This window comes from Ursus americanus, chromosome 3 (genome assembly GCF_024610735.1).
Source record: "Ursus americanus isolate L20-20 chromosome 3, mUrsAme1.1.p, whole genome shotgun sequence".
NCBI classification, from domain to species: Eukaryota; Metazoa; Chordata; class Mammalia; order Carnivora; family Ursidae; genus Ursus; species Ursus americanus.
The window spans coordinates 88282389-88309942 of NC_142129.1; the positions used below are offsets into that span (position 1 = coordinate 88282389).

At 39.7% G+C, this 27554-nt stretch overlaps 1 gene segment (V, D, J or C); it reads right to left on the reverse strand.

Annotated features, from left to right (window-relative positions):
• Positions 1–27222, reverse strand: part of LOC123789618 (T cell receptor gamma constant 2-like) — a 38777-nt gene extending 11555 nt beyond the window's left edge. The window contains 4 exon segments of the C gene segment in view: positions 920–1249; positions 6815–6871; positions 26688–26993; positions 27080–27222. Of these exon segments, the coding sequence occupies positions 920–1249; positions 6815–6871; positions 26688–26993; positions 27080–27122 (736 nt within the window).
• Positions 27223–27554: the final 332 nt, after the last annotated feature.

Consider the following 27554-nt stretch of genomic DNA (forward strand, 5'->3'; position numbering starts at 1 on the left):
TCACATTACTGTAGGGCTCCTCCTTGGGACAATAGTTCATCCTCCGTCCCTTCCAGGCCTGGCACATGCCAGTACCACAATCATGTTTGCCGAGCAGCATTTACCCACAGTAAGAAACGCATTCGTTGTAAGAAGGGAAGAATGATCGTACACATGAGCTTCACCCCATCTTTACTTAGCAAATTTCACCTTATGCTGGTATATAAAATTCAAATCTGAAAATCTCAAGACCGTACTAAAACCTCAGTAGCCAAATTACTATTTCTGGTTGAGCCGTGATCTGGCTCCCTCAAATGAGCAGCATTTTGTCTCCTGTAACTCATTGTTTGTGGGCTATACTTTGAGTAGAGCAAGATTGAAGTGAGAAGGACTTTGACTGCTGAGTAGAACATTCCTGAAAGATGTATAATTGTTCTTCTTTCTGGATCAAGAACTCATTGTTTGTGGGTTTACTTTGAGTAGACCACACTGAAGTGAGAAGGACTTTGACTGCTGAGTAGAACATTCCTGAAAGATGTATAATTGTTCCTATTTCCGGATCAAGTAAAATCATCAAAAGTGGACTCTCTTTTTGAGCATTTGTAGTTGCAAGGTTGCTAGGTGCTTTCATGTGTCTTGCTTCATTTAATCCATGAAATGACTGTAAAAAACACTGCTGTGATGTTAATATTTTGGATGATAAAACTGAGGTGAGAGAAAGGCTCAGTGAATTTGTCTTTTTCTTTTTCTCCATCTGTTCCAAAGCCCATTCTATTTTAATTCTCTGGGGAAATAGCAGCACATTGATGCTGTTAATTGTAACAACATTCAAGAAAAATTTCTAATTGTTTGTTTTCATTAATACTTGGCAGAAAAGGTAGGGTTTTCCCTTTGAAACAAAGAGTTCTGGCAGGTTATAGTCATATTTATACACACATACCTTTGTTTATTGAAGGAAACAGAATCTCTTGATCAACCCTTCTTCTATCACTTTCGTGGTTGACGATACATTTGTGGTCTTTATCCAGTGACGCTCCAGTCACGGTCAGCCAGCTGAATTTCATGTATGTGTCCTTAGTCTTCATGGTGTCTCCCTGCTGGGATGTCAGAATTCTTTTGCCATCCTTTTCTTTCCAATCTATCTTAATAATGTCAGGGAAAAAATCCTCAAGAAGACAAAGATATGTTCCAGCTTTATGGACCTTTACTTCAGTAATTGAAGGAAGAAAAATTGTGGGCTTGGGGGAAATGTCTTTATCAGGAATGTTATCTGTTGGAGAAAATGGATAACAATTAAAACATTATTAGAGAAACACAAACATCGTGCGGTTTGGAACCCCCAGCACATAGTAAAGATACCATAAATTTAGTATTTATCATGGCCTTTCATCCACAGTGGGTTATGAGGTACTGATTGTTCTTAGTTTCCATGGGAAAGGGGGTTCTAGAGGTTATGTAACTTGACCAGAGTCACAGTTATTAGGTGGCAGAGCCTGGATTAATACGTGGACTTTTTTTAAACAATAAGTACACAGTCGTTTGAATGGGAATCTATTTCCATGGGTACTTGACAATCTATCAAGTTGATCTTTTAGTTTCAAATTGAATCCCATGCCTCCTTCTGAGTACTGGAGTCCTCCTTGATATCTGGTGTTTGGGGTTTTGTGTTTTTTGGGCTTTTTTTAAAGGATTTTATTTATTTATTTGAGAGAGAGAGAGGGAGAGAGAGAGAGCAGGAGTGGGAGGAAGGGCAGGGGGAAAAGGGACAAGCAGACTCCCTCCTGACTGGGGATCCTGATGAGGAGTTCGATTCCAGGACCGTGAGATCATGAGCTGAGCTGAAGTCAGATCCTTAATCCACTGAGCCACTCAGATACTCCAATCTGGTTTTATAGAATGTCTTGTTCTCACAACCGAATCACTGCAGGGTTTTAAGAATGGTAATGTTCAAAGCTGCACCTCCAAATTATTTACAGTGCCTTGAATTTAGAAACAATATGGCCATATTTCCAAACTTTTCATTTAAAAATTTTATTGATTATTTTCAGAGATGCCCTTATATAACCTTGCCAAGTAACTCATTGGTCAGAATTTTGTTTTGTTTTGGGAAATGTTCACTAGAAGCACATTTTATATTGGAATTTCATTTAAGTTGAAGCATGACTGAGAAGATACCATATTTTGACTCTTAGCATCTCCCTCCAAATGTGAATCTCCCCAACAAGACAGCTGAATTTTTGTAGTACTCCACAATTTTCTTTGATTTCACCTGCTGAGTAAAGTTACATATCACTGGTATAATGTTAACAGTTATGGTTCCAGAGTTTCTTACAGACACAGATCAAAATATATAACAAAACTTCATGGTTTTCAAGGGCATGTCACTTGAATGCTGGAATGGTACTTGACTATATAGTTAATGTTAATTTAATGATTGAAATTGTAAATACTAGAACCCTTTACAATTTGATTTCCAACTGAAACGCAAATGTTTTATTCATTTCCTCTTGGGCTAGTTTGGAGTAAGTTTAATAATTTCATGGGCAATTTCCTAAGAAGAGAAGAATTGGATTTCTCCTTTGAAAGGAAAAAGGAAAAACATTCTCGAGAATTTCTTCCAGTGTTGCAAAGCTCCTGATTTTTATACTAAATTAGTATGCAAACAATGATGAGTTTGTTTACTCATAGTGCAAATAAAGTTAGGTCATAATGTGCTTATTGTAACTTTGTACATCTTTTTTGTACTATAAATAACATTTTATGGATTATATTAGTAAGACACTGTATATTTCTCAAATCATAAATTTTGTTTTTAATTTAAAAAATATGTTATATAAAGCAAGACTTATTTTTCAAAGTACATGATATTTACATAATTTTTGTCTCTAGTCGACACAGTAAAGAGTCTAGTTTTCATCTTAGGAAGTTTGGCTTTCTTATAGGAATACTTCTGATTCATTATTGCAAAAAACTTGAAAATCAAATCATGACCTTGGAAAATTTCTGGACAGTAAGACACTATGCTTACATCCTGTTCCTTTTCCTTAGCTAGATTCCTAAAATTTCATTCTTTTGAGAATAGAATGAATCTTGAAATTCCGTTACCTTTCTCAGTGTGATAGTTAACTGAGCACTAAATAGTATTCTTGATTATATATGGTTAGTGCCTATATTTTGGGTAATTATATTACATTTTTTTCTTTCAACATTCTTTTTTAAACTACCAACAGAGTTTTTTATGCCCCAAATCATTTTATTGTTGCATAAAACAGAAACCAGTTTACAAAATAAGTAAGTTTGTATATAATATAGTTTATATATAATCATAATCAAAAACAATTTAAGGTAAATTGTCTGAGTTGTATATATTTTATTAAGATGAAGCAGTATGAATTCTATATAAGTCAACCAAATACCACCACATTTTTAATGAAGTGTGGTATTTCAAATCTACATATTAGTATTGATTCAAAATTTCTCTATTTTATTCTTCTCATTTTTCTTTTATTACATAAATATAGCTATTTCACATATAAATATGAATTTCAAATTTATGACATTTCTAGGTATATTTAAAGTATGAATTATATGTCTAACTATTTTTTTAAATACTAACTAAAACTTAAAATTTCAATTGTTTTTCTACTAAATAGGAGCATGGAGTTGAAACTCATTGGTGTTAGACATGATATCAATTAAGATAAAGGATTAAGATTTAAAGTACACAGAAGAAATACAAAAATATTTAAAAATCTACATTTTAATTTCATTTTTTTGTTCCTAAAGAGGGAAAAGTCCATTAAATAGAAAGAAATATCTCTAAATTCAAGTCTTTTTGTATATCCGTGGGCAGTAAGGTAATGTCGCACTAGAGTGGTTAGAAGTAGAGCTGAATCCTCAGGAGAATTTCTGCTCTGTCAATATGATTGGCTACTGACCACTCTGCACACTGCATACAATTCTCCCTTTAGGTTTGAAATGGGGCAACATCTATGCAGCCCCTGTTACATGTTAGTCAATGTGCCCGGTACCATACTCATTCAATATTCATATGACCCTTGCATCCTGGGATAACATACTGTTATCCCACCTTATGGATTAGAAACCAGAGGCCAGAGAATAATCGCCCAAGTTCACATAAGCAGTAGGTGGTGGAGCCAGAGCTCCAGGTCAGCCTGAGTCCTTATTGGTGGGAAACACATAACGTATTTGAAAACTTGGTGTGCTTCATTTTATCAGCTAATAAAAAGTATGTCCTCCACTACATTTTCCTCCTACCTTTGAACATAAAATTTTACTCTGTGTTTCTGGTCCGATAATCACAGGCCTTTTTTCTTCTGTTTTCCTTAGTGCTTTTGATCTTCTATTTTTTGTTCATGGCCAGACTCTACTTGTGTATTTTATTTTAGGTCTTCTCAAATAGATTTTGGAAATAAGCAATATAAGTAAGTGAGAAATAGTTTGTGCATTAGAACTTTTTTCTTTTTCCAAACAAGAGCTTGATAATTCGGTAAGGTTTAACTCAAAGATGACATGAAAAATGAGAGATTGCTTCCAAATCCTGATCTGTGATTTAGATGCAAAACATTCAGAATTCAAACACAATGAAATGCCAGAGCATAAGGTGAAGCTTTCATTCCCAACATTATCCCTCACGAGACAGGGTTTGCCTTATGTCTCAGTCCTTGCGCAGACTCTCATTTTAAACACTACTCTTCTCATGCTCTAGTTTGATCAAACAATATTAATTGGACAAAATATCAACCTGAAATAAACTCAGTTAATGCCAGTTTTAGAGGTAGAGCTGGTAAAAGACAATAAAGAAGTTTAATATGGATTTGGTAAATATTGTTCGGGATTAAAGTCTCTGTATGTGGGGCGCCTGGTAGTGCAGTTGTTAGGCGTCTGCCTTCGGCTCAGGGCGTGATCCCGGCGTTCTGGGATCGAGCCCCACATCAGGCTCCTCCGCTATGAGCCTGCTTCTTCCTCTCCCACGCCCCCTGCTTGTGTTCCCTCTCTCACTGGCTGTCTCTCTATCTGTCAAATAAATAAATAAAATCTTAAAAAAAAAAGTCTCTCTATGCTTACATTGCACAGATATAAATGATTGACTAAATGAAATAAATGGGTTTCTTTTACTTTGTAAGTGGGTAATTGTCTCTTCCAATAAAATACACAGTGACATCATCATAAGGGGATCCCAAAACAGGCACTCAGACCCTGAGAACGACTTAGAAATGCTCTAAAGTAGATGTTTAAGATGCATGTGAAGAGTCTGAACAAAATTTTCAAAGAAATCTAAGAGCAAAAAGCAGTATTTCTGAACTGGTGTTTGTGAAGAACTAATTTTTAATTTATAGGTATAATCTAGTAAATACATAAAATATTATAAATAAATATTTCACTTTATATCTATATCATTATGTTTATATATTCAAGTTGCCAAACCTCCTTCTTTCTTTCTTTTTTTTAACATCCAGATATATCTACTGAAAAATGAGAGATCACCTTATATTCAGGCTAACAGTATTTGAGGTAATGCTTATCACATTCGAATAATTTTAGACATATAAAAATGAGTCTTAGAAATTCAAACTACTCTGCAAATCTGGCCATTTGTTCCAAAGTGACCTGTAGACTAGATCATAATTAATACATTTTTCTGTAGGCTTGATCCATAAAGAGCTCCAGTGGGTAGTAATTTAAATTCTGGATAACTGATTTTTTGACCATGTCCCAACCTATATGGTAGATATTTCCATACTTAATTTCATTTGGTCCTCATAATATCCACCTGAGAGTGGTTGTTACATTGACAGAAGTATATCAAATGTTAACAGTAAAACATGTCATCATAAAATTTTAATTTTTCCTTAACTTATTCTCTTTTCCAACTTTTTCTATGAAGCGCATGTATGATTTTTGCAATTTTAAGAAAGTAATAACTAGCAAATCAAAATTTATTTGCTAAAGGATGATTATACAGAAAGCGATAGATTCAGATTCAAAGTTCACATCTTTCCCTGTATCACACTCTCCTAAAATACATTTTTCAGGACCTCATGAGTTATGTGTCACTATTATTTAACTGGACTGTTAGAATTTACATTGAGTATGTAGTCAGTTGGAAAAAGAGGACAAGAAAGTTGCTTTCCAATTTATGAATTACTTTGGGCCTATGATAACAACCACTAAGGACACCAAAATATATTTCTTTCACTTTTCCAGTGTTTCACCAGCATGGTGAAAATTCTTTGAAAACACTTATTTGACTAGATCCTGTAGGCTAGAAACATCCCTGAGAGATGTTCTCCCTTGTCCAGGAAAAATTTTATCTCTAAGGCTAATAAAAAATGAAAAAATTTACTAGACTAAATTTAGAAAAAACAAACTCAGTTTATGACATTCTTGGATATGTTTGCACAGTTAAATATGTCCATACCTGATATGAATCATCTTCAGACAAAACAGTTTCATCAATTTTTGGTCCATTTTTTCCATTGGATATTTTTGGAATCAAATAAATAAGATACACAAATTTCTTTACAAATCTTTCAACACAGAAATCTCTAAGGGATTAACATCTGCACCCTGTAGGGACCCCAGTTGCTCTAGCTGGTTATCTCCTTGTTAATGTCCTCCAGGCTAGATCAAGCAGCAACTAGCCCCAAGGACTTGGACAGAGTCACCAACCTCTTCAAGAATCCCACTGCTATTTGTGACCAAACTGGGAACAGATCCTTGAATTCTGAGCCAACACCAGCACCTAGCCTGCAGCCCCTGCATTACCTGCCTCCCCTCCCTACCTTATACGGAAGAATTAAAAAATATTTACCTGTAACCCTGAGCCATGTGCCAGGACCAAACACTTTGATATAATACCAGCCAGACCACCTATCCACTGTCTGAAAAGCTTTTACAGAAATCTCCATTCATGCCTCTTTTAAAATTGCACCCATACTTTTCAATATTTATATAAATATATAAAAATGGGCCCTGCTAACACTAAGCAAAGATGAAGCTTAGGCAAAGTTACATTAGATATGATTATAGTATACTATATTAGATATAGTATTGATGAACTGGTTCCTCTCTGCCTGGGCAGCTTGGGTCTGGTTTTCTCATCTGACTCACAATGTTAGAAAGTACGATTTTACCTTTTCTCAACATTTTCCAGAACCTTCTAAATCTATTTTCTTAAAAAAAGTTTTTGTGTATCATAACAATCCTTTTCCTAGAGTGTAATTTAGAATTACTCTTTCAATAATTTTCAAGAGGAACACAAATAGAAATGATGTATTTGAGTATTTAATAAATGAATGTTCAGTATGTTTACAGGTATTATTTTTTCTATGTATTAAGGGTTGGTTACCTGGTTTGATTATAAAGTTCTTTCCAGAATCAAATTCCCACTGATAATGGACCAGAGGAGTTGCTACGGAGTCTAAAACATTAATGATGATCTCTTAACCTATTTATTCCTGAAAGACTGCTCTTTGGGACTTGAAAATTTTCTTACAGTTCCCAGGGCATTGATTTGAAATCCTGAGCTGCTCATTAGAGGATCCTGTCTGGTTTGGTCTCTCTGCAGCTGTCCCAGCACGAGTGCAAAGGCAGCTCTGAGTTCTGCAGCTGAGTCCTGCATGTAGGACAACTGCTCTCATTCTTCTGCCAGCTTCCATGTTTCCAGCAAATTTAATGCCAATACAGAAAGAAGATAAATGCAATGGTGTCAGGAAGACTTGTCATTTTATAGAAATACCCTAAGGATCACATTGTGAGAATTTAGTAAATGCATATTCAACATGACTGATTTGATCTTGTGTGGGGAAGAGAGGCAATTTTAATGCATAGTTAGAAGCAGAAGCATTGTTTTTAGCATGAGGAGTCATACAAATTATGAGTTCTTACTAGTTAGCCGTTCAACTAAAGATTTGATTTGAAAGATCAGGCTACCAAAGAATAAATATTCAGAACTTTAAAAAACGCTCAGTGTTCCCAGTAGGGCAAATGGTTTAAGTGATGCCCTTTGGAATTGACAAGTCTTTCCTGGGTCCCAAACTTTGCCACAGTAACTACCCATGTGACTTTAGGCAAATAACTGAACTTCTCTAAGCCCCAGGTTCTTTATCTGTGAAATTGGAATAAGGGGATCTCTTGTATAGGGCTGTTGAGGATTGAGATAGGCACTGAAACTATCCAAGATGTTATCTGGCCCTCAATAATTATTAGCTAATATTATTATTCTCTTTTGGGATGGGTTTGTCAAATACTCCACTAAACAAAATATATGAATTTTATAAGCGGTAAGTATTATATAAAATAAGAAAGGAAACGAGCTCATGAATCCAAGATATTTTGTGTCTTTGGCAGCCGCAGGCCAAAAAACTTGGGGCCCAGTCAAGCCATAAACTAGAATACTTATCCACTAGGCTACAAGCTTTTTGAGTGTTGGGACTGTGTCTTGTGCACCTTTTACCTCTAGCCTCCAGCACAGACACTGTCTTCAATAACTGTTTCCTGAGACAATAAATGAAAAAAAACCGAGGATATAAAATCACGCAGACTCCTTTCATGGGCTCTGGAGCTGAAGCTTTGCAGAGCTCGCAAATTCCATTAAACTGGACCATCTCTATCCTATATTGCAAGACTCACAACAGCACAAATTCGACTAGTTCAGCCTACCTTCTAAGAAGCTAAAGTAATAAGAATGAGTGGGATTCACTGATGTTCTATAGTCATTTACTATGAGAGATAAACTTTTTGCACTGCTGTTAAAGATAAAAGCAAAGAAAAAAAAAGATGAGATCAAAAGCAATCATGTAGATTTTGCAGGTTATTAGAGAAAGGAACACTACTCATTAACAAAATATCACTATGAATACTAGAGGTACTTAATTAAAGTGTTTCTCACTTACAAGGCAATCAACAAGAAACATATCTTGAGCCAAAAACTTATACCTATGGTTTACAGACATGGTCCACAAGTATTTTAATTTGAAGCCTGAATCTATCCTTGTGTGTGTGTGTGTGTGTGTGTGTGTGTGCGTGTGTGTGTGTGTGTGTGTGTGTGTGTGGTTTTCTAAAAGGAAATTTTCAATCTGCTTGAAAGAAAGGAAGTAAATAAACCATTTACAAAGTAGTTTTATTTCCATATATAGTGAAGTACCTGCAAAATTGCTGTCCGTATGCTGAGATTATCTTACGTTGTTTTTTTTAGAAAAAGCATGTATCAGTTTTTCATTTACAGGGTCAAAAGAACAAAGTTACTTACCAGGGGGAGCTACTATAAGCTTAGATCCTTCTGCAAATAATCTCGATCCAGCTTTCACATTTGTCAAGGTTCCACAAAAATGCCCGCCTTCTCCTGAGCTTCGTGGCAGGACCAAGAGGTAGAAATCTTGTACTGGCAACTTGATCTTCTGCATTCCCTTGGAAGTCCTTGAATATAGGCTTCATGGCATCTGATACTTTGTAACTTTTCCTCTGATTAATTCACCCAAATGTCTGTTTTCCATGGAGGCAGTGATCATGGAAAACCGCTGATAGATACAATAAGAGCAAATAAAAGGAAAGGGGGAAGAAGAAAATAAAGGAAGGGAGGAAAGAAGGAAGGAAGGAAGGAAGGAAGGAAGGAAGGAAGGAAGGAAGGAAGGAAGGAAAGAAGGAAAGAAGGAAAGAAGGAAAGAAGGAAAGAAAAAAAAAGGAAAGATCAGGACCAAGTGGTCAACCAATGACTTTTCTGAATCACCAGCAATAGTGTTTAGAGAATTAAAATATTTTGATTTCCAGGTGTTCAAGGGTGTGAAACTGCTCAGAGATGCATCAAAGGAAAAGCCCTTCTGTTCTCACAAACACCAGACCTAGTCTGTTAGCAATTTGGCATTGTATTTCTGAAAAAGGCTACGCTTCAGTAACTGAAAACACAAACATGTCAACAGAATATACTTGAGAAATGTGAACAATGTTCTCCTTTCTTTAGTAAGCCACCTTTACCATTTAGCAACATGAATCTTTCCCAGGCAATGCAAAATGAGAAAATAATTTCCATGATGGCAATATTTTCCTGGACTAAAAGGAGAAATGTGTAGAATTCTATCTCCCATGAAAAACAGATTTCTTATTAAAACAAAAACTTGAAAACAAAACCAGTTATCTGACATGTTGAAAAAAGAAGCCTCTTGGAAGTTACTCTGTGATCTTCGGGAATATGGATGTATTACTACCTCTGTGGATAACTAGTTTTGGACAAGACATTTGCCATCCGTGGGTTCCCACATCCATTCATTGTGCAGGCATTGGGCTACATATGTCCAAAGAGCCCTTCCTGTTCCAACAGCTTATGAACCTGTGATTAAGAGCAGGAAAGGGTCTGCTGTGGTTGCTCTAGTGAGAAAAGAGTTGAAGGTTAGTAATGGACAAGGTTTTCTTACAGGTCCCTTTTGATGTTGTGACATTGTGAGATCCTAACAGGCAAATAGCAGGTGCTTTCAACAGGCTTGATGACATTATTGATTATCAGGTAAGACTCCATTGTCTTTCCTATCTGTGTCCAAGCTAGAATTGGGCTAGTCTCACAAGTAATATTTGTTAAGCCAAATAGAATTCATTTCCAGGGGGGGTCCCCTTCTTTTAATTGGCACCAGTGGACAATAATCTCAATGGAAATCTCAGTCTTTGCAATGTCTGTGCAAAGTTCTGTCTGGTGTTTAGGTAAGGGAAACTTGATCCTGAGAGATTCTCATATTGCTATCTTCTTTTGAAAAGCAAAAGAGATAACGATGTACTACTATATGTTGGCTAACTAAACATAATTTTAAAAAAAGGAAAAAAAAAAGAAAAGCAAAGGAGAGAAATCAGAGGCACTTGAACAAGTTGAATGGACCTACAAACCCAAGCCAAAGACACACACAAATCCATGGGGTTGACATTGCCAGTGACTAGTAAGAATTTTATCCACTAGGGGGCATACATCAGGACTGGGGATGCAGCGGCAGCCTTGCTCTTCAAAGGCAAGGACAGGGGAGATAGGTTTGCTTTAGAAGCAACAAAAGATCTTCTCAGTAAGATTGTCTCAGTGTTATTTTATTATGTTCCTTGTATAAAGAACCATCGGAGCCCATAAGACCTCACCAGAACACCATGTTATAATAATTCATTGTTATCTTCATCTCGGGGGCAACACCTTTGCATTTTTCCTTTAGGTTTTGCTTCAAAAACACCTATCCTTGAGCTCTTTTTTACTGTGAGCTATAGATTTTTCAACATATTTTGCAAGAGTGTGGGGAGGTACATGGCTATCATGGAAGAAATATGTATGACAACAAATGAGACAATAATCCCACAACTTTATATAGAAGTAGGTACCTTTTATAGATCAGTAGTTTGAAGAAAGTGCACAAAGCTTGGCGAATATTAACAATGACTATAGTTACTGCTTTAGATGGTATGACATTACTATACTCTGTTGAGAATGAAGAAAATCTTGGAGGAAATAAATATTTTGGTTTATTACCATCAACTCTTTTCCTATTTAGAATTACTAATTTTTTGGAATTAAAAGAACACTTTACTGTTGTTTGGAGGACCATGTAAGCGTCCCCGAGTTCCTGTGTTAGCTGAGATGGCTCCTGAAGTAGTTTACTTGTAATGGGAAAGGACACTGTGATGTGTTGACCCTGTGCTAGACTGTCCTCTATGGAACCTCCTTCAGGCCCCGGCAATACTGTGAGAAAGATCTGGTAACTTTCCTGGATTGTGCTGTCAGTTAAGTGGCTGAGCAGGAATTCAAACTGAGGCTTATATCACTGCAAAGGCATTGTAGTTTCCATCATTCATTCATATATTCATTCATTCATTGAAAGTCAGCACACCATTGTATACACTGGTTACAGTTTCCTTCCTAGAAAGCTTCTCTTGGATGGAGAAGCAGAGAAAATTCAGGACACTTCCAAAATCCAGCCTAGCCCCCAAAGACATAAGGATAGAAGATAAAATGACCTGGGGCGCCTGGGTGGCTCAGTCGTTAAGTGATCCCAGGGTCCTCGGATGGAGGCCCGCATCGGGCTCCTCTGCTGGGAGCCTGCTTCTTCCTCTCCCACTCCCCCTGCTTGTGTTCCCTCTCTCACTGCCTCTCTGTCAAATAAATAAATAAAATCTTAAAAAAAATTTTTTTTTAAAGAAGATGAAATGAGAGAAACATCACAGATTGGGTGCTTGGGCTCCTAGCTCAGAACTTGCTGAGGACACAGATGCAGGAGAAAAGTCCTGTACAGACAGTAGCCATGGCCCCTCTGGCAGGTAGAAAGGAGCATGCATGTGTTTGCAGGGGTTTGTGGGAGGGCTTTTGTTCAGTGGCGGTGGCAGCAGCGGGGAGCATTTCCACACAGTGTGTCCCAGCAGGCACAGTAATCCAGCCCAGTGTCTGCCTCATTAACCCCGTGTATCCTGAGTCTCGCTGGCAACTCCCTCAGCCGCTTCCTGGCTTCATATCTCTCCTCACCAGCACCTTGTTCATGAGCCATATTTTCATTGGAAAACTGTACAGAATGCATTTTAGAAGCTGGCCTGGCTTCTGTCGGCACCAGTGTATTTATACATTCTTCCTGAAGACACCTGTTTTTATTTGGCATTCTAAAAATGCCTTGTTTCCCTTTTCTCTGTAATGGATGCTATTAGTTATATTATAAAAATGTCTGCATTCATGTCTGAAAGAAAAACAAAAGCAAACATTGGTGAAATTTTGACATTCATAAAATAGAATACTTTTTTTCTTTATTAAGGAGAAGCTTGGGGTTTAGAGTTTACATTTTTTTTCTGAAGAATTCAAGTCATGGTGTAACTTATCAGCATTGTTTGCTTGACCATGTCACAGTCTCCCACCCAAATGGGCTGGCTTGTTTGCCCATGCTTTCTATCACCTTTCTTCACGGAATGTATTATCCCATGGGTGAGGCCACTCACAGCTCCACAGGGCGGCCAGCAGGATGACCTGTGGCGGGAGCGGCATCCTGCCAGCTCTTGTCCGGAGGGGTGGTTGAACACTGGGCTGGTAACAGGGCAAATCTGAGGGCTGATTTATTAAGAGGAAGTCGTGATCTGCACACACAGCTAAGACCTGCAGAGAAAGGGGCCCACAGTATTTACCCCCAAAACATCCTGCAAAATAGGGCTACGTACTCCCTTTATCGGCAGACGTCTCTCATCACTCTGTGATTGTTACCATCTAATGATATTAGTGAAAAGAAGCTATTTTCTTGTTATAGGACTACTATCCATCACTGGTTTGAATCAGAGAGTGGGAGAGGGCGAGAGATGGGGGGAGAGTTCTTACAGTTCTCTTCTATGAGTGACAATTATCTGCTTCCTCTCTCTGTATCATCCTCTCATTCTCTCTCTCTCATGTCCCTCCATTGCAGTTTAGGTAATTTCTAGTGGCCTATCTTTATGTTAACTAGTTCTTTCTTTATATCTTTTAAATCCATTGGTGAGCTTCTTAGGGCACTCTATTCTGTTACTGTGTTTTTTTATTCTTGCATTTTCTTTGATTCTTCCCATAATTATCATTTGGGTCTTTCCATGATTTTTGCTGAATTTTCCTGTACGATCTTGCATGTCATCCACCTTTTCTATTAGATTAGAGGCTTTAACATATTAATCATAGTTATTTTAAATTCCCTGATAGCTCCAACATCTATGCCCTGTTTCACTCTGCTGCTGGTGACTGCTTTGTGTCCTCAGCCTGTGTTCCTTCTTGACCTCTTGTATGCATCTAAATTTTTGAGTAGAAGCTGGACATGTATGGTATAGTAGATATTAACATAAATACATTTTGTGTTTGAAAATGAGCTCACCTTGGGCTCCTGGGTGGCTCAGATGGTTAAGGGTCTGCCTTTGGCTCAGGTCATGATCTCAGGGTCCTGCGATCAAGTCCTGCAGGGAGCCTTCTTCTCCCTCTGCCTCTGCGGCTCCCCTTGCTGGTGGTCTTTCGCTCTCTTTTTCAAATAAACAAGTAACATCTTTAAAAAAAAAACAAAGCAAGAAAATAAGCACACCTTTCCTGCTAGGCGTTTAGTGTAGGGGTTTGGGTTAACAGGTGAGGAGTTAGACTGGGTTTGGAGATTGTGGTTGCTTTGTTATCAGGGTTGAACTTTGTTGTTGTCAGAGTTCAGACACTTAAAATTTCCCTAGCTCTACTTCGTATTTTGTCTCTTCAGTTGTCTTTGAGTCTTCTCCTTGTTCCGTTCCCCAAAAAGAGTCTGTCTCTTGAAGCTCTCTTAGCTCTATTCCACTGTTGCTCTTACTCAAGGTTTGCCAGCATGGCGGTGAAAGGTCAGGAATAGAGACATTCTCTGGTATTTTTATTAAGTCTCAGATTTAAGAAGATGCAGTGAAAGTGGGCTTTAAGGATGTGGCCTCACAAGTACTCCTGCCTCTTTTCCAGGGGTGGAGCATTTTCAATCCCCGTCCCCTCCCCCAGCTGCAAGAGGTCCCCACTTCAGTCCAGGGGTTTGATGCCCATCCTCTTCTGCAGAGGAAAACATGTTACTTTTGGACCCAGGGGAGATGTTCTGGGGAAAGTTTCAGTGGTCCCTCCATTGCCTTCCCTCAGCTGCAGCGGGATTCCACCAGCACCTTCCCCTGCAAGGAAGTCACTTGTTTCTACAGCGGTGATGGTGTAGATTAGGTCTGGGTGGATTTAGCAGTAGCTGTTGTTCCCCTCCTGCAGCACCAAGGGAAGCTCACTCTGGATTGTCTCTGATCTCCCTTCAAGAATTGTGTGGAATTCTTGGAGAAAAATCTTGAAAGGTGCTGGGAAATACTCTGTCTATGGTCCCTCAAGGTTCACATTCTAGTATGAACTAGTCTATACTCAGCACTTGTTATTTCATTAACAAATTCAACTTCAATCTGTTCCTCTTATCTGTGCATCTAAGCATTCACCAGTACTCGATTGTCTTGATCAGTGAGCCTTAATAGTAAGTCTTTTTTTTTTTTTTTTAAAGATTTTATTTATTTATTCGACAGAGAGAGAGACAGCCAGCGAGAGAGGGAACACAAGCAGGGGGAGTGGGAGAGGAAGAAGCAGGCTCATAGCGGAGGAGCCTGATGTGGGGCTCGATCCCAGAACGCCGGGATCACGCCCTGAGCCAAAGGCAGACGCTTAACCGCTGTGCCACTCAGGCGCCCCAATAGTAAGTCTTAAACTCTTATTGAAACTGGTTGGGTAATAGTATGTCATTTGCCTTCCCATATAAATGTTGCAACCAGTTTTTTTGTTTTTTGTTTTTTTCCGTGAAAAGTCACATTGAATCTACTTATCCATTTGGGGAACTTTTGACATCTTAAATATATTGAGTCTTTGAATCTGTAAACATGATATATCTGTCCATTTATTTAGTTCTTCAACTTCTGTCATTAAAGTTTTATTGTTTTCAGCATATGAATCCATATTTTTGGATAAATTTTTCTCTAAGTATTCTATAGGTTTGTTGATGTTGTTGTTGCTAGTGTAAATGGTACTATTTTAAATTTCAATTTCCAATTGTGAATTGCTAGTATCTACATTACAATTGATTTTGCATCTCACATCTGTTTTATAGTGTATAGTCCTCCAGTGTGTGCATGTGCCATCATTTATCCAACCAATGTCCTATGTCTGGATATTTATGTAATTTCACATTTTGCAGTTACGCAATAAATACTTTGTGCATATATATTTTCACAGTGTTGAAATTGTGCCTTCAGAGTAAATTTCTAAAGTGTTTTTGCCAGGTTGAAAAGTAAATGCATATGAACTTCTGTTAGATATTTCTAAATTTCCCCATGAAATGGTTGTATTTTGCATCCTTCCAGCAATATATACGGATGGCTGTTTTCTCCCACAGCTTCACCAACCGTCTTTTTATTTTTTAAAAGATTTTATTTATTTATCTGAGAGAGAGAGAGGGAGGGAGGGAGGGAGAATGAGAGCACGAGCAGGGTGAGGGGCAGAGGGAGAGGGAGAAGCGGACTCCTCACTACGCAGGGACCCCAACAGAGAGAAGGGGAGGTTGGGGAAGGGGTCAATCCTAGGACCCTGGGATTATGACCTGTTCTGAAGGCAGACACTTAACCGAGTGAGTCACCCAGAAGCTCCTCACCAACAGAGTCTTTTGCTAACCTTTTTTATTCTTGCCAGCCTCATGAGTGAGAAATGATATCTCAGTGTAGTTTAAATTGATCGTTATCTTATTATAGCTGAAGTCGAGCAACTTTGTGTATGTTTAAGAGCTATTTTTATATTTCTCTTCATGAATTGGCTTTTCGTGTCTTTTGCCATTTTTCTATAAGATATTTAAATGTTTTACCCCCATTTTTAACATGTATTTTTATTTTGGAGATGGTTGACCATTACATGCTCTACAGGTTGTAAAAATTTCCTCATGGTTTGCCATTTGTCCTTTGATGTATTGTCCTTGACTGGTGCTACTTTTTGCCATGCAAGCTTTGTTTTCATATTTAGGGAGTAAACTTTATCAAAATATTTTCTTGTTGCATCTTGAATTTTAGTATTATAGTTATAAACTCATTCCCTTACTCTTTCTTACACAGGAATGGCTGCCAATTTTTTTTATGTACAGGGCCATATAACAAATATTTTATTTAGGCTTTTTGGCCCTAACATCTCTGTTGTGATTCATCACATTTGCCTTGTAGGACTAAACAAGTCATAGACAGTTAGGAAATGAATAGGCGTGGCTGTGTTCCAGGAATGTCAGGGGCAAGCATTCCATTAGAAATCTCTGAAAGGAAAAGCTATCTATTTTGACTTATTTCTATTATTTAAGGTAAAACAGAAAGAAAATAATAAGTTATGGTTTTTGTTTCACATTTTGTTTTATTATGTTCAAATATGCCATAATAGCCAAAAAAGCAATTAAAGCCTCAATATAGGGATCATTTGTCATATTCTAAGCACTTGTAAGAACTTTATATGTATTAAGTTACATTTCTCAACAGTACCTCCAGGTAAATATAATTATATTTTCCATTTTCAAATGAGGAAATTGAATCAAAGATATGTTAAACAATTTATGCAGAGTAAGATAGTTAATATGGGGAGGATGGATATATAAAAAGGGTCATTGAGGAAAAACTGAGAAAAGAGAGAAACATAAAATAAAAATAAATGCCACTCTGCCATATAATTCTAGGGCAATGACTGACAAATGTGTTCTGTAAAGGGCCAAATGGTCAACATTTTAGGCTTTGTGGGTCACTGTTGCAACTAGTCAACTCTGCCATTGTAGTGCAAATAGCTTTAGACAATTTGTAAGCATATACTGAAGGTTCTGTTTCAATAAAACTTTATTTACAAAACTGGGGCTTGCCTGTCATGCGCAGAGTTTGCGGACCCCCTGTTCCATGGTAACCCTTATTGCCAGTATGGTTTATTGTAGCTTTTTAGTTTTTCATTTTTTAAGGTAGTTACAGAATAGTAATAGTATTAGATGGGAAAATAAAAATATATAGCCATTTTAAGTGACATATAAAGTTATATTTTAAAGTGTTATATGAACAACCTCATTATTAAGTGTAAAAACCAATAAAATATTGACTGCATTAGTACTGAAAATACTGACTCTACCTTTGGCCCTCCATCTTGTTCAAGTCTTCTCTTGGGGCAACAAGTTCTGGGCCCCTTGGAGCTTAAAATGCACACCTTAGAAATGCCCACCAATGCCCAGATCTGGGGAGACTTGTTTTGGCCTGCAGTAAATTTGTAAATTTTACTTATAATTCTTCAAAAACCATGTTTTTTAACAGCTACTTAGTATGTTGTCACCTCAAAACCTCATAGAGAATGTACCCCTTTCTCACCTACCCATCACTGTAGTGTTTCATGGTTGTGTGTTGAAAGTCAGGGTGGCTCCATCTCCTGAGATCAGTCTCCATGCAGACACTTCAGCTGAATTCCACACTTCTCTTCTGAGGATTAAATGAAATAATCTCTGTATTTAGCACAGGTAATTGTGAGAAGCTTGATCCCTCTTTTTATTCACTTCTTTCTGGAAAGAAATAGAAAATAAGGGTCTTCTCCCTTGTAGGAAATTCTTGCTAATAATTAGATTCCCATACTGTCAACCACTATTATTTGCCCCAACTCTCATTGTAAAAATGCTTTGGTGACCATTTTGAAGTAGTAACCTGGAAAATCAGCCACATATTACTAGTATTTTATTTTTCTGCATTTTTTTCCCTCATTCTTCTTTTCCTCCATTTTTTCTTCAGCTAAGCTTTTTTTGCTTGCCTCTTATCATTTCTATATGGTTTTCTCTAAATGTTTGCCTCTATTAAACTTGAAACAGTTCTTCCTAAACCTTATGTGTGGCTCTGTGACATACCATATGGAGCTGATGTGAACTCCAGCTTGGGTCCTTCCGAGGAGAGAGGAGACGAAGAACCCGGAATGGCTGGACTTTCCCCCTGAGGCAGCTGCCCTATTTTCCCTGCTTTCCAATAAATACCATTTCTGAAGTGATCCACACTAAGCAGTTGAATGTTGGGGAGGTAGAGGGTGGTAGACTAGAAGGCCCATGGCCTAAAACTAAGAGGACTGACTCTTTTTCTGGGAGAAGGTGCCTCCTGGAATGAGAAGGAGGAGGAGACAGAGGGGAGACAGCCACAGTCACCCTGGAGGCAGGTCCCCTGCTCCGCCATTACTGCCAGGGATTTCCTTCCAGACCCTGTGTGTGTGTGTGTGTGTGCGTGTGTGTGTGTACTCATGTGTGTGTGCATGTGTGCTTGAGTCCCTTTATGCATGTATGCCTATGTGCATGTGTGTGCGTGTGTGTGTGAGTGTGTGTGTGTGTGTGTGTGTGTGTGTATGAAGGGCTGGCAGTTGTGAGGAGTGTGTCTAACTGGGGGAGCCCACACTTTCTACCTGACTTCAGCTGCAAGGAAATATCTGGAATGTTTCCTTCCTATACTAGAAGTGAATTCATTCTTTTACCAAGACTCATAAGTTGGGGAATTCTCTGGACATAGATGAGGGTTTCAGATACTAGGAGCCAAGAAGATAAATGGTCACTTCAGACACATTACTGAAAAAAAGTGTTTCCTGTTTATTAATTATTCAAACAGGGAAGAAAACAAAGCCAGAATTTATCTTTTATTCATTATTTTAAACACTTTCAGAAAATAGAGATTTTATTTTTTTTATTTTTCATAACAATAATAGCTCACAATATTGAAGGCATTTCTACGTGGTAGGTGCTGTGCTACAAATATGTTGGTTCCATTATCTCATTTAACCTTCACAAAGCCTACTAAATGGGTGCTTTTATTTTTGTTCCCATCTGTCAGATGAGAAAAGGGAGGCTGTTGACATACCAGGCATTTTATCAAAAGCGTGACATGAGTAAGTGGCAGAACAGTAATTTCCCCCAGAGGTTTTATATCGGGAACCCAAGTTCATAAACAAGATGGCTTATTTCTTCCTTATATACTTACTATAACTAATATATTAGATAGCACTATATAATAAGAATATGTGTACATGTATGTGTACATATGTATGTCTGCATTTACACAGGTGTCTGTGCATATATTTCTCTCAAGGTTCTAGAATGCATGTTTTAGGATTCACTACAGGAAATATTCTAAATTTGCTTCCTCAATAATGCTTCCCAAGATTCATTGATTCACAGATGAATTCAGCAAATGTGTACGGAGGCTGCAGTAGGGATGAGGCATGTGCGGACCCTGGCGAGGTCACAGACACCAGAGACAAAGGTCTTAGTTTGGGGCACTTTTATTCCAGCGACTTCTATTCCAGTTTTATTTCAGCATTCCTGGGCCTGGAGTCACATTTATGACCACAGTCACCTGCCCTCCCTCCATTTCAAGCCCCTTGTTATGCAGACTATGCCACCCATACTCCCTGGAAATCTCTCAGGACAAGGAACTGATGGTCCTGGATTCAGTCAGGCTGTTCTCAACAACCGCAGACAGCAGCTCCCATCAGGACACAATCAGGTCCATGGGAAGTTGCAGAGGAAGGCTGGCATCCTGCAGGCACAGCTGGTGGCTGTCCGACTGAGGTACCTGACTAAGGTTTCCCATATGGAAAGTGTGAGAGACCAGAACTGAAGAGAGGTTTCTGGGGCTGACCATCTTGGCTCCTCCAATACTTTGTACCCATTCGTATGTAGATTCATCTACTGTGTTCTGTGTACTTTGAAAAAAAAGTTGCAGTGGAGGAGACAGGATGTCTCAGTGCTGCCTGTTTATTGTTTTCCTCTAACTATCTCTGAGCAGATGTTATAAGAGACAAAGTATTTTCAGTGCTCAAGAGCCTGATTCATTTTCGTTGATACCAATAAGTGGCTAAGTTAGCAGATGCAATGTTGAGTACTGTACATAAAGGTATTTATCCTTTTTTTCTACCATGGATATAGATAATTCTGATTGTGTCATTTTGGCTACTAATCAGAAAGAGAGACAGAGAGACAGAAAGAGAGAGAGAGGGAGAGAGAGGATGAAACAGAGTTTTCCTCAGAAATGTTCAGAGAAACTATGAAATAGTTTCTTAAGGTTCTCACATAATCTGAACATATGGAAGAATGAACTTATTAGCTCAGAGAAAAATGACAGATGGCTGCTTATAACCGGCCATCTTGTCTACGCAGGCTTTGCCTCCAAGGACAAGGTGGAGACCTGAGAACCCTGATAGCCAGAGGTCAGATCAGTGTTAGTGTTTCAGATCAGTGCGTGTGACTGCTGGTGTCAGGGAAGGAAATAGTGGGACAAGCAAGGGCCACCACTCATGCAATTTCTAATGAGGTTTCTGATTTGTTTGGAGAATATTCACCAGGTTGTGTCAACAAAAATCCCACCCGTCCATTTCAGGATAGATAGAGAGGAGTAAAGAAATATAGACATAGATGATAGAGAGAGAGAGAGAGTGATAGAGACAGAGACACAGATCTGTAGATAGAGATGGAGATGGGGACGGAGAAAGAGATAAAAACAGAAACAGGGATGGAGACAGAGATGGAGATAGAGAAGTAGACAAAAGACTCTTTTTACTAATTAAAACAGGGCATGGCCACAGCAGAATAATTAGAAAAAGGCACTTTTTCCAGGCTGGTGCAGCCCTGCTCGGGGCATAGAGGAGGGTGGGCACGGGATGCATTTGCTCACATAGGCACACGTGAGCAGGGCACACTGGTTAGAACAAACACAGGCTGCAACTCTGGGTATGTTACACGCCAGGAAAGCACCATTATTGTTGATAGCTTATACATGTCACTCTTCCTCATTCAGAACATTCCATTTATGGAACTGAGCTCCTTGAGAGATTGACTTCACATTTAACTCTGTACATATAAACTCTTTGATTGTTTTTGCTTTGGCCGAGCAAAGAAAAGGAATCAAAGAAAACTGTTGACCCATGGACTGCAAATGCTAATTCTACCACTTTCAGAATATGCCTGCAGATTGTTGGTAATTACTCTGTATCTTCAATTTACAAGTTAAAAAGATGAAGGCAACAGAATTACTGCAGCTAAGAATGATTAGCCTGTGACTCATACAGTTATATGTTGACCCACAGGTGGCAAGAAGTACAGAAAGGATAGATCAATTATAACAAATGTGAGAGGCTGGATTTTAGTTGACAGAAAGTGGCAGGCATTCCTCTAGTCTCTTTTAATGAGACTGGAATTGTTTCAGTCATGCACACTTGTTTATGGGATTAAAGAACATCAAGAGCACAGAACTGGATTCATCATAATATTGGTTCATTAAGCACTAGAACCATTTATCTACAGAGAGATCTCTTTAAGTTATTCATTTTATTCTACTGAGGTGATGATGACTTACTTAACAAGTCAACAAATACCGTAGAATCCTTTATTTAACAAAAGAACAAAAACATTACAAATCATCTACATGCTCTTTTCCTAGTTCATCAACTAAAAAAGCGTAGAATTTAGTGATACTCTCTCAACACGTTCCCATTTCCTGTGTTGTTACTGACGGGACAGGGCACATCCTGTTCTGTTAGAGATGGGACCTTGGTGGTTTCGTGGAAAGTGACATGAAAGGAACTAGATAAAACCTTCTCTTGACTCTCCAACTTGTTTTATTTATTTGGGGGCAAACAAAACCCATTTATTTGACTGCTTGAGTACATTCTTTTGATCCTGCGGATGGACTGTCCACCTCACTTTACCTTGCCCCAGGCAATATTAGACAGACTCTCATGGATGGTATCTGTGGTCTTCCTTATCTTCTGGTTGCTGTTGGAAGCAGTCAGTGGGAGCGTCAGCAGGAGACTGGGAAGTGGGAGGAGAGTGAGCTCAAAGTTCTTTTCCTGACAGATGGCTTTGGGTTGGTGCATCTTCCCCCAGGACCAACATATGGTGCCATCTACCCCAGAGCCAGAGGTTCATGCTCAGGGACCAAGAGATGCAGGTAGGAGTGGCCATTCCCTTTCATACCAGTTAACCCACGGGAGGAATTTGTTTCTTTTCTCTCAGTGCCATGGATCCACAGGCTTGGAAATCTAATGCCCAAGAAGGAATGCCTATGTCAGGAGACATGGTGATGGCTCTTTGAACTCCAATTTCCATTGGCCAACATTTGATAGAAATCAGAACAAAGTTGCTCATTAGTGTAATCCATAGGGGTTAATCTTGGGGAGCACAGAGCAGGGTGGAGAAACATGAAGCATCCATCCTGGGTGGGGAAAAGAGAAGGATTTGGCCAAATCCACTCTTTCCGCCCCTCAGCATCCATACCTGAACTGAGAGAGGAATCAGTGCCACCAAAGAAGGGGGCACACAGAGTCCGACTTGAAAGTCTATCTCCTTCTCAGTCTCCAAGTGAAGATCACATGAGGCTGATTTCTAACAACCTTCCATGAAAGGAAGCAGATCATGTTTTCAGGCAATAAGAGTGCTATACATCCTTGCTGAAGGAAGCCATGGTTTGTGTCCAACAATGTGCGCAATCTGCTTGAGATGATCTCATCCCTGCATCTTCAGGTGGATAAGAGAGACTTAAAGACAGCAAAGAAGTTACAGTACAGTGTGAAAAAGAAGACTGAATATTTGTGCAGCCCTCTGTAGTACCTGGTGTCTGTCCTACACAGAGAAAAAGACACACTCAGCCCAAGAAGTTACTCTGAGCTCTCAAGCATAAACATTGTCTCTAACTTGGCAGAAAAAGGGATTGGGAATCAGGAGACAAAATAAGATTTTGTTTTGTAAAAGAAGCTAAGGTTGTTTGAGAAGAGGGGAGAAAAGTGATCAGGACAGAGCCAGTTACAGGCCTTTCTAACCATCAAATTTCACATGTTGTGTAAAAGTGCTCAACAACATGCAGTGATTTTTAATATTAGGAAATATGGGAGTTTCTTTTTAAAATAAATTTTAAAATGAAATTCAAAAACAATTTAGGGAATATGGAATTGATATAGAAAAAATTATCCTGACCCCAATGTGCAGAGGTGACCTCTCCAAAGTTGTGCCCTTTCCTCTGCCCCGGGCTGTGTCCCTGAACCTGTGCTCAGAGCTCAACGTAAAGAGCATCCAATACGAAACAGTCAACATGGATTTCCAGGTGTGCCAGGCTATTTTTAGAATTGTGATTTTCACGAGGGGAATCTGAGGTAACAGCCATCAATTTTTCCAAAGTAGCAGTATGTGTGGGCAGTTGGTAATGGATAATATATCTATGAAAATTGTGATATTTAAGATGTCCTTAGACTTAATCAGCCTTAATTTGATAATATAATGTTGGTCCTATTATTCAGAGTCATTGTGTCTCATCCACCTCAGGAATGAAATAAATGAGTTGAGCCCAAATCATCAGGATATTTCAAGCATCCAGCTATGCAAAATCCCCCACCCATGAGGTAAAGTGAGCCCCTCTCTCATAGTCAAAATGTCAGTCTCACTTCAACAGACATTAATGGAGCTACCACTGAATTCAGTCCTGTACCTTTGAATAAGATGCTTTCAGTTTTTCTATGAATTAGCCATTTAAACAACCATTTAATTAGCAAGCGTTTACTTAGGACAGGAGGGCTGGTTGGCCTCTGGCTGGTTATTGTTTGGTGTGTGTGGCCGCAGTGTCCTCGGTGAAGCTCACCTTACCCACAGGATGAGGAAATGACTCCAAATATGACTTGTTGTTCCCTCCACACAGGGGTTGCTTGCTCCCTGCACAAGGCCACTGTCCTCTCAGCCTGTAACTCAAAGGCACTACGGACCCATGTTGAAAACTGAGATTTCCATTGACTTGGGAAGACTTCTCATGACAGGGGCTTCATATTTAGCTAACTTCTCTTTAACTAAATCGTCACAGTCAGGTCTCAGCATCACTCCTCTGTGGAGTCAGGCACTGAGAGGAAAGGGTTCAGTGGTATTAGGAAATGGGAGAGACACATGAAGGAACGTCCCCAGACAGAAGGAAGATAAGTTTCTGCCCCTCCTCCCCCACCCCTTCCTGCACGTGCTGGAGTTCTTAGCTTTGACTCAGCCTTCAGTAGAGGTTGGGGGTGTTGGCTGAGCTCGTCAAAAGAAGGCAGGTCTACATTATAAATCTCCCACTGCGAAAACAGAAGCTCAGGGAGATAGAGGAGGAGTTAGTGAGCCTGAGGGACTAATTTCCTTCAGATCATTTAGACTTTCCTTTCATTAATCATGTTTACGATGTGACTAAGCTATATATAGACTTTGAAATTTCAATTGCAAATGGGCTTAATTCATCTTAGACCACCTCAGAAGGCTTTTTCTTCTTCCCCACAGACAGCAGCAGGGGTTTTCCTGGGGCTGGAGAATCAGTAACACGGATTTTCTTTTCTTTTCTTTTCTTTTCTTTTCTTTTCTTTTCTTTTCTTTTCTTTTCTTTTCTTTTCTTTCCTTTCCTTTCCTTTCCTTTCCTTTTCTTTTCTTTTCTTTTCTTTTCTTTTCTTTTCTTTTCTTTTCTTTTCTTTTCTTTTCTTCCTTAAGCAGTTGACTAGCTTTATTAAGAAGGCAGTGAATATAGTGCTATCTTATTTCTATAATGTTCCTGTAAGACAGAAATCAGTCATGTAATTTTAGCAGAAAATCACCACAGTTTACAGATGAGTGAACAGAGGGGCAGGGAAGCTGCCCAAAATCCCATATGGGGTAATATTCAAGAAGTGGAAAGTAGAGGGCCCCGGGTCTCACGGTCGATTGTGTTATCCTGCCCTGAAGATAATGTCCCCAACAGAAACTTGAGTGCCAGGCATGCCAGTGCATGAGGGTGCTGAGAAGTTGGGAGATAGCTTTTTCTGTGCTTCTAATCACTGACTCTCCACTGCAAAGTAATTAACTGTTCGCAGGGCAACAACTTAGAAAGTGGAATTAGGAGTTGACTTTCAGTCTCAGTATTCAACCATTTGGTGGCAAATCTCCAGAGAGTCCTTCACCCTTAACATTATTTGCATAATATTTTACTTGTGACTTTTTCAGGGAGAGGCTCGGAATCTTAAATTACCAGTCCAGAGGCACCTGGGTGGTTCAGTCGGTTCAGCAGGAGGCTCTTGATTTTGTCTCAGGTCATGTGATCTTGGGGTCCTGCGATCTCATCAGCATGGAGTCTCCTTGTCCCTCTTCCTCTGTTCCTCTCCTGTGCTTGCTTGAGCACACTCTCTCTCTCTTTCTCTCTAAAATAAATAAATAAATAAAAATGTTTAAAAAGTTGCCAGGCTAAAACAGTGCTGTTCAACAGAAATAAATGTAAATCATCGATTTGAGACACAAATCAAAACTTTTCTATCCACTGCATTAAAAAATAGGTAATGGAGGGGCGCCTGGGTGGCTCAGTGTTAAACTTCTGCCTTCGGCTCAGGGCGTGATCCCAGAGTCCTGGGATCAAGCCCCGCATCAGGGTCCCTGCTCTGCTGGGAAGGCTGCTTCTTCCTCTCCCACTCCCCCTGCTTGGGTTCTGTCTCTCCCTGGCTGTCTCTATCTCTGTCAAATAAATAAATAAAATCTTTAAAAAAAATGGGTAATAGAAAAAAAAATTAATTCTAGAACTATTTTCATTCAGTCAAAGATATCCATAGGGCACCTAAGTGGCTCAGTTGGTTAGGCAACCGACTCTTGGATCTCAGCTCAGGTCTTGATCTCATGGTTGTGAGTTAAAGCCCCATGTTGGGCTCCACGCTGGGTGTGGAACCTACTGAAAAACAAAAACAAAACAAAGATAACAAAATATTATTTCAACATACAAATTATTAGGAGATATCTTACCTGTAGTTTTACAGTCTCCAGAATGTGACTTGTATATCACACAGGGAGCCCATCTCAGCTTGGACTAGTGGACTAGCTACATTTCACGTGCTCAGGAGCCACGTGTGGCTAGTGGCTCGTGGCTCCTGCTGTGAGCAGCACAGATTCTGCTCCAGATGCTTCAGAAACGCCATGCTGGACAATCTTCAGAGAAGTCCCTCCGGACAGGACAGCTCCCTGGGTCCGCGCCAGCCTGGGCACCGGGGGTCCTGAGCCTCCACGGTTCTGCACAGTTGCCCCGTGGAGGGGGCATTAGCAAGAGTCCTGGGTGCTGAGGGCTGACCGCAGGGCAACCTCAGAGACCCAGAGGCTGTAGAAAGTGCCAGACATGGAGCATCCTGGGAGACAGAGAGCTTTTTGCTCAGGGACCTGGTCCCAGCGCAGGGCTGTGAGCTTCCCAGGCAGCGCAGTAGTACACGCCCTCGTCGCTCTTCTCCAGCTTCAGCACAAACAGGTTACAGCTGGTGCCATCCTTGTCTTTTGTGGCCATGACTTTATCTGCTTTCAGGACCGAATCCTTGTGCACAGATGACCCAGACATGTCCAGTCTGAGGATCCTCTCGGGAGCCATTCCCTCCTTGTGGTGGTACCAGTGGATGTAGTTGACCTTGGTGCTGGCTTTGCAAGGCAGGGTGGCCGAGTTGCCCGTGCGTGCCACTACCACAGCTGGTTGCTCCAGGCTAATCGCCCCCGAGCTGCCTGTAAGGGGAAAACAGTGAGGCGGGGTGGCCTGGAGCCTCAGGGCACCCCGCACACCCCTCCCCGAGGAGTGAGTCAGGACTTACCATGAAAGAGGACGGTGCACAGGAAGGCAAAGAGAACCAGCATGGTCTGCTTCCCACCTGGCAGCCAGAAGCCCAGGGTGACCTTGCAGCTTTGCCGGCTAGGAGGAGACCACCTGGGTGGGTGGCAGAGGGCACCTTAAGATCTTGGTCTGTGCTTCCTGGTGGCCCTTGCAGGTACTGGTGAGAAAAAGAGGGGAAGCAGGGAGGGAGGAGCCCAGAGAGCAGGGGCAGTGAGGGTCCAATGTCAGATCCTCTGAAATGGTAAAGGCGGGGCCTCAAGAAGGGTCAGCTGAGAAATGCATCTGAAATGAAGCTTTGAGAAGTTAGGTAGCATTGATTTTCAATTGAAACGAAGGTTCCTTTTCTGTTATCCCAAGTATAGCAGGGCGTCCTGCATATAGTTATGGTAATTAGTTATGCTAATGATACCTGTCAGCCTCCGGGGAGAGGAAGGGGGGATGGCCAGGAACTGGAC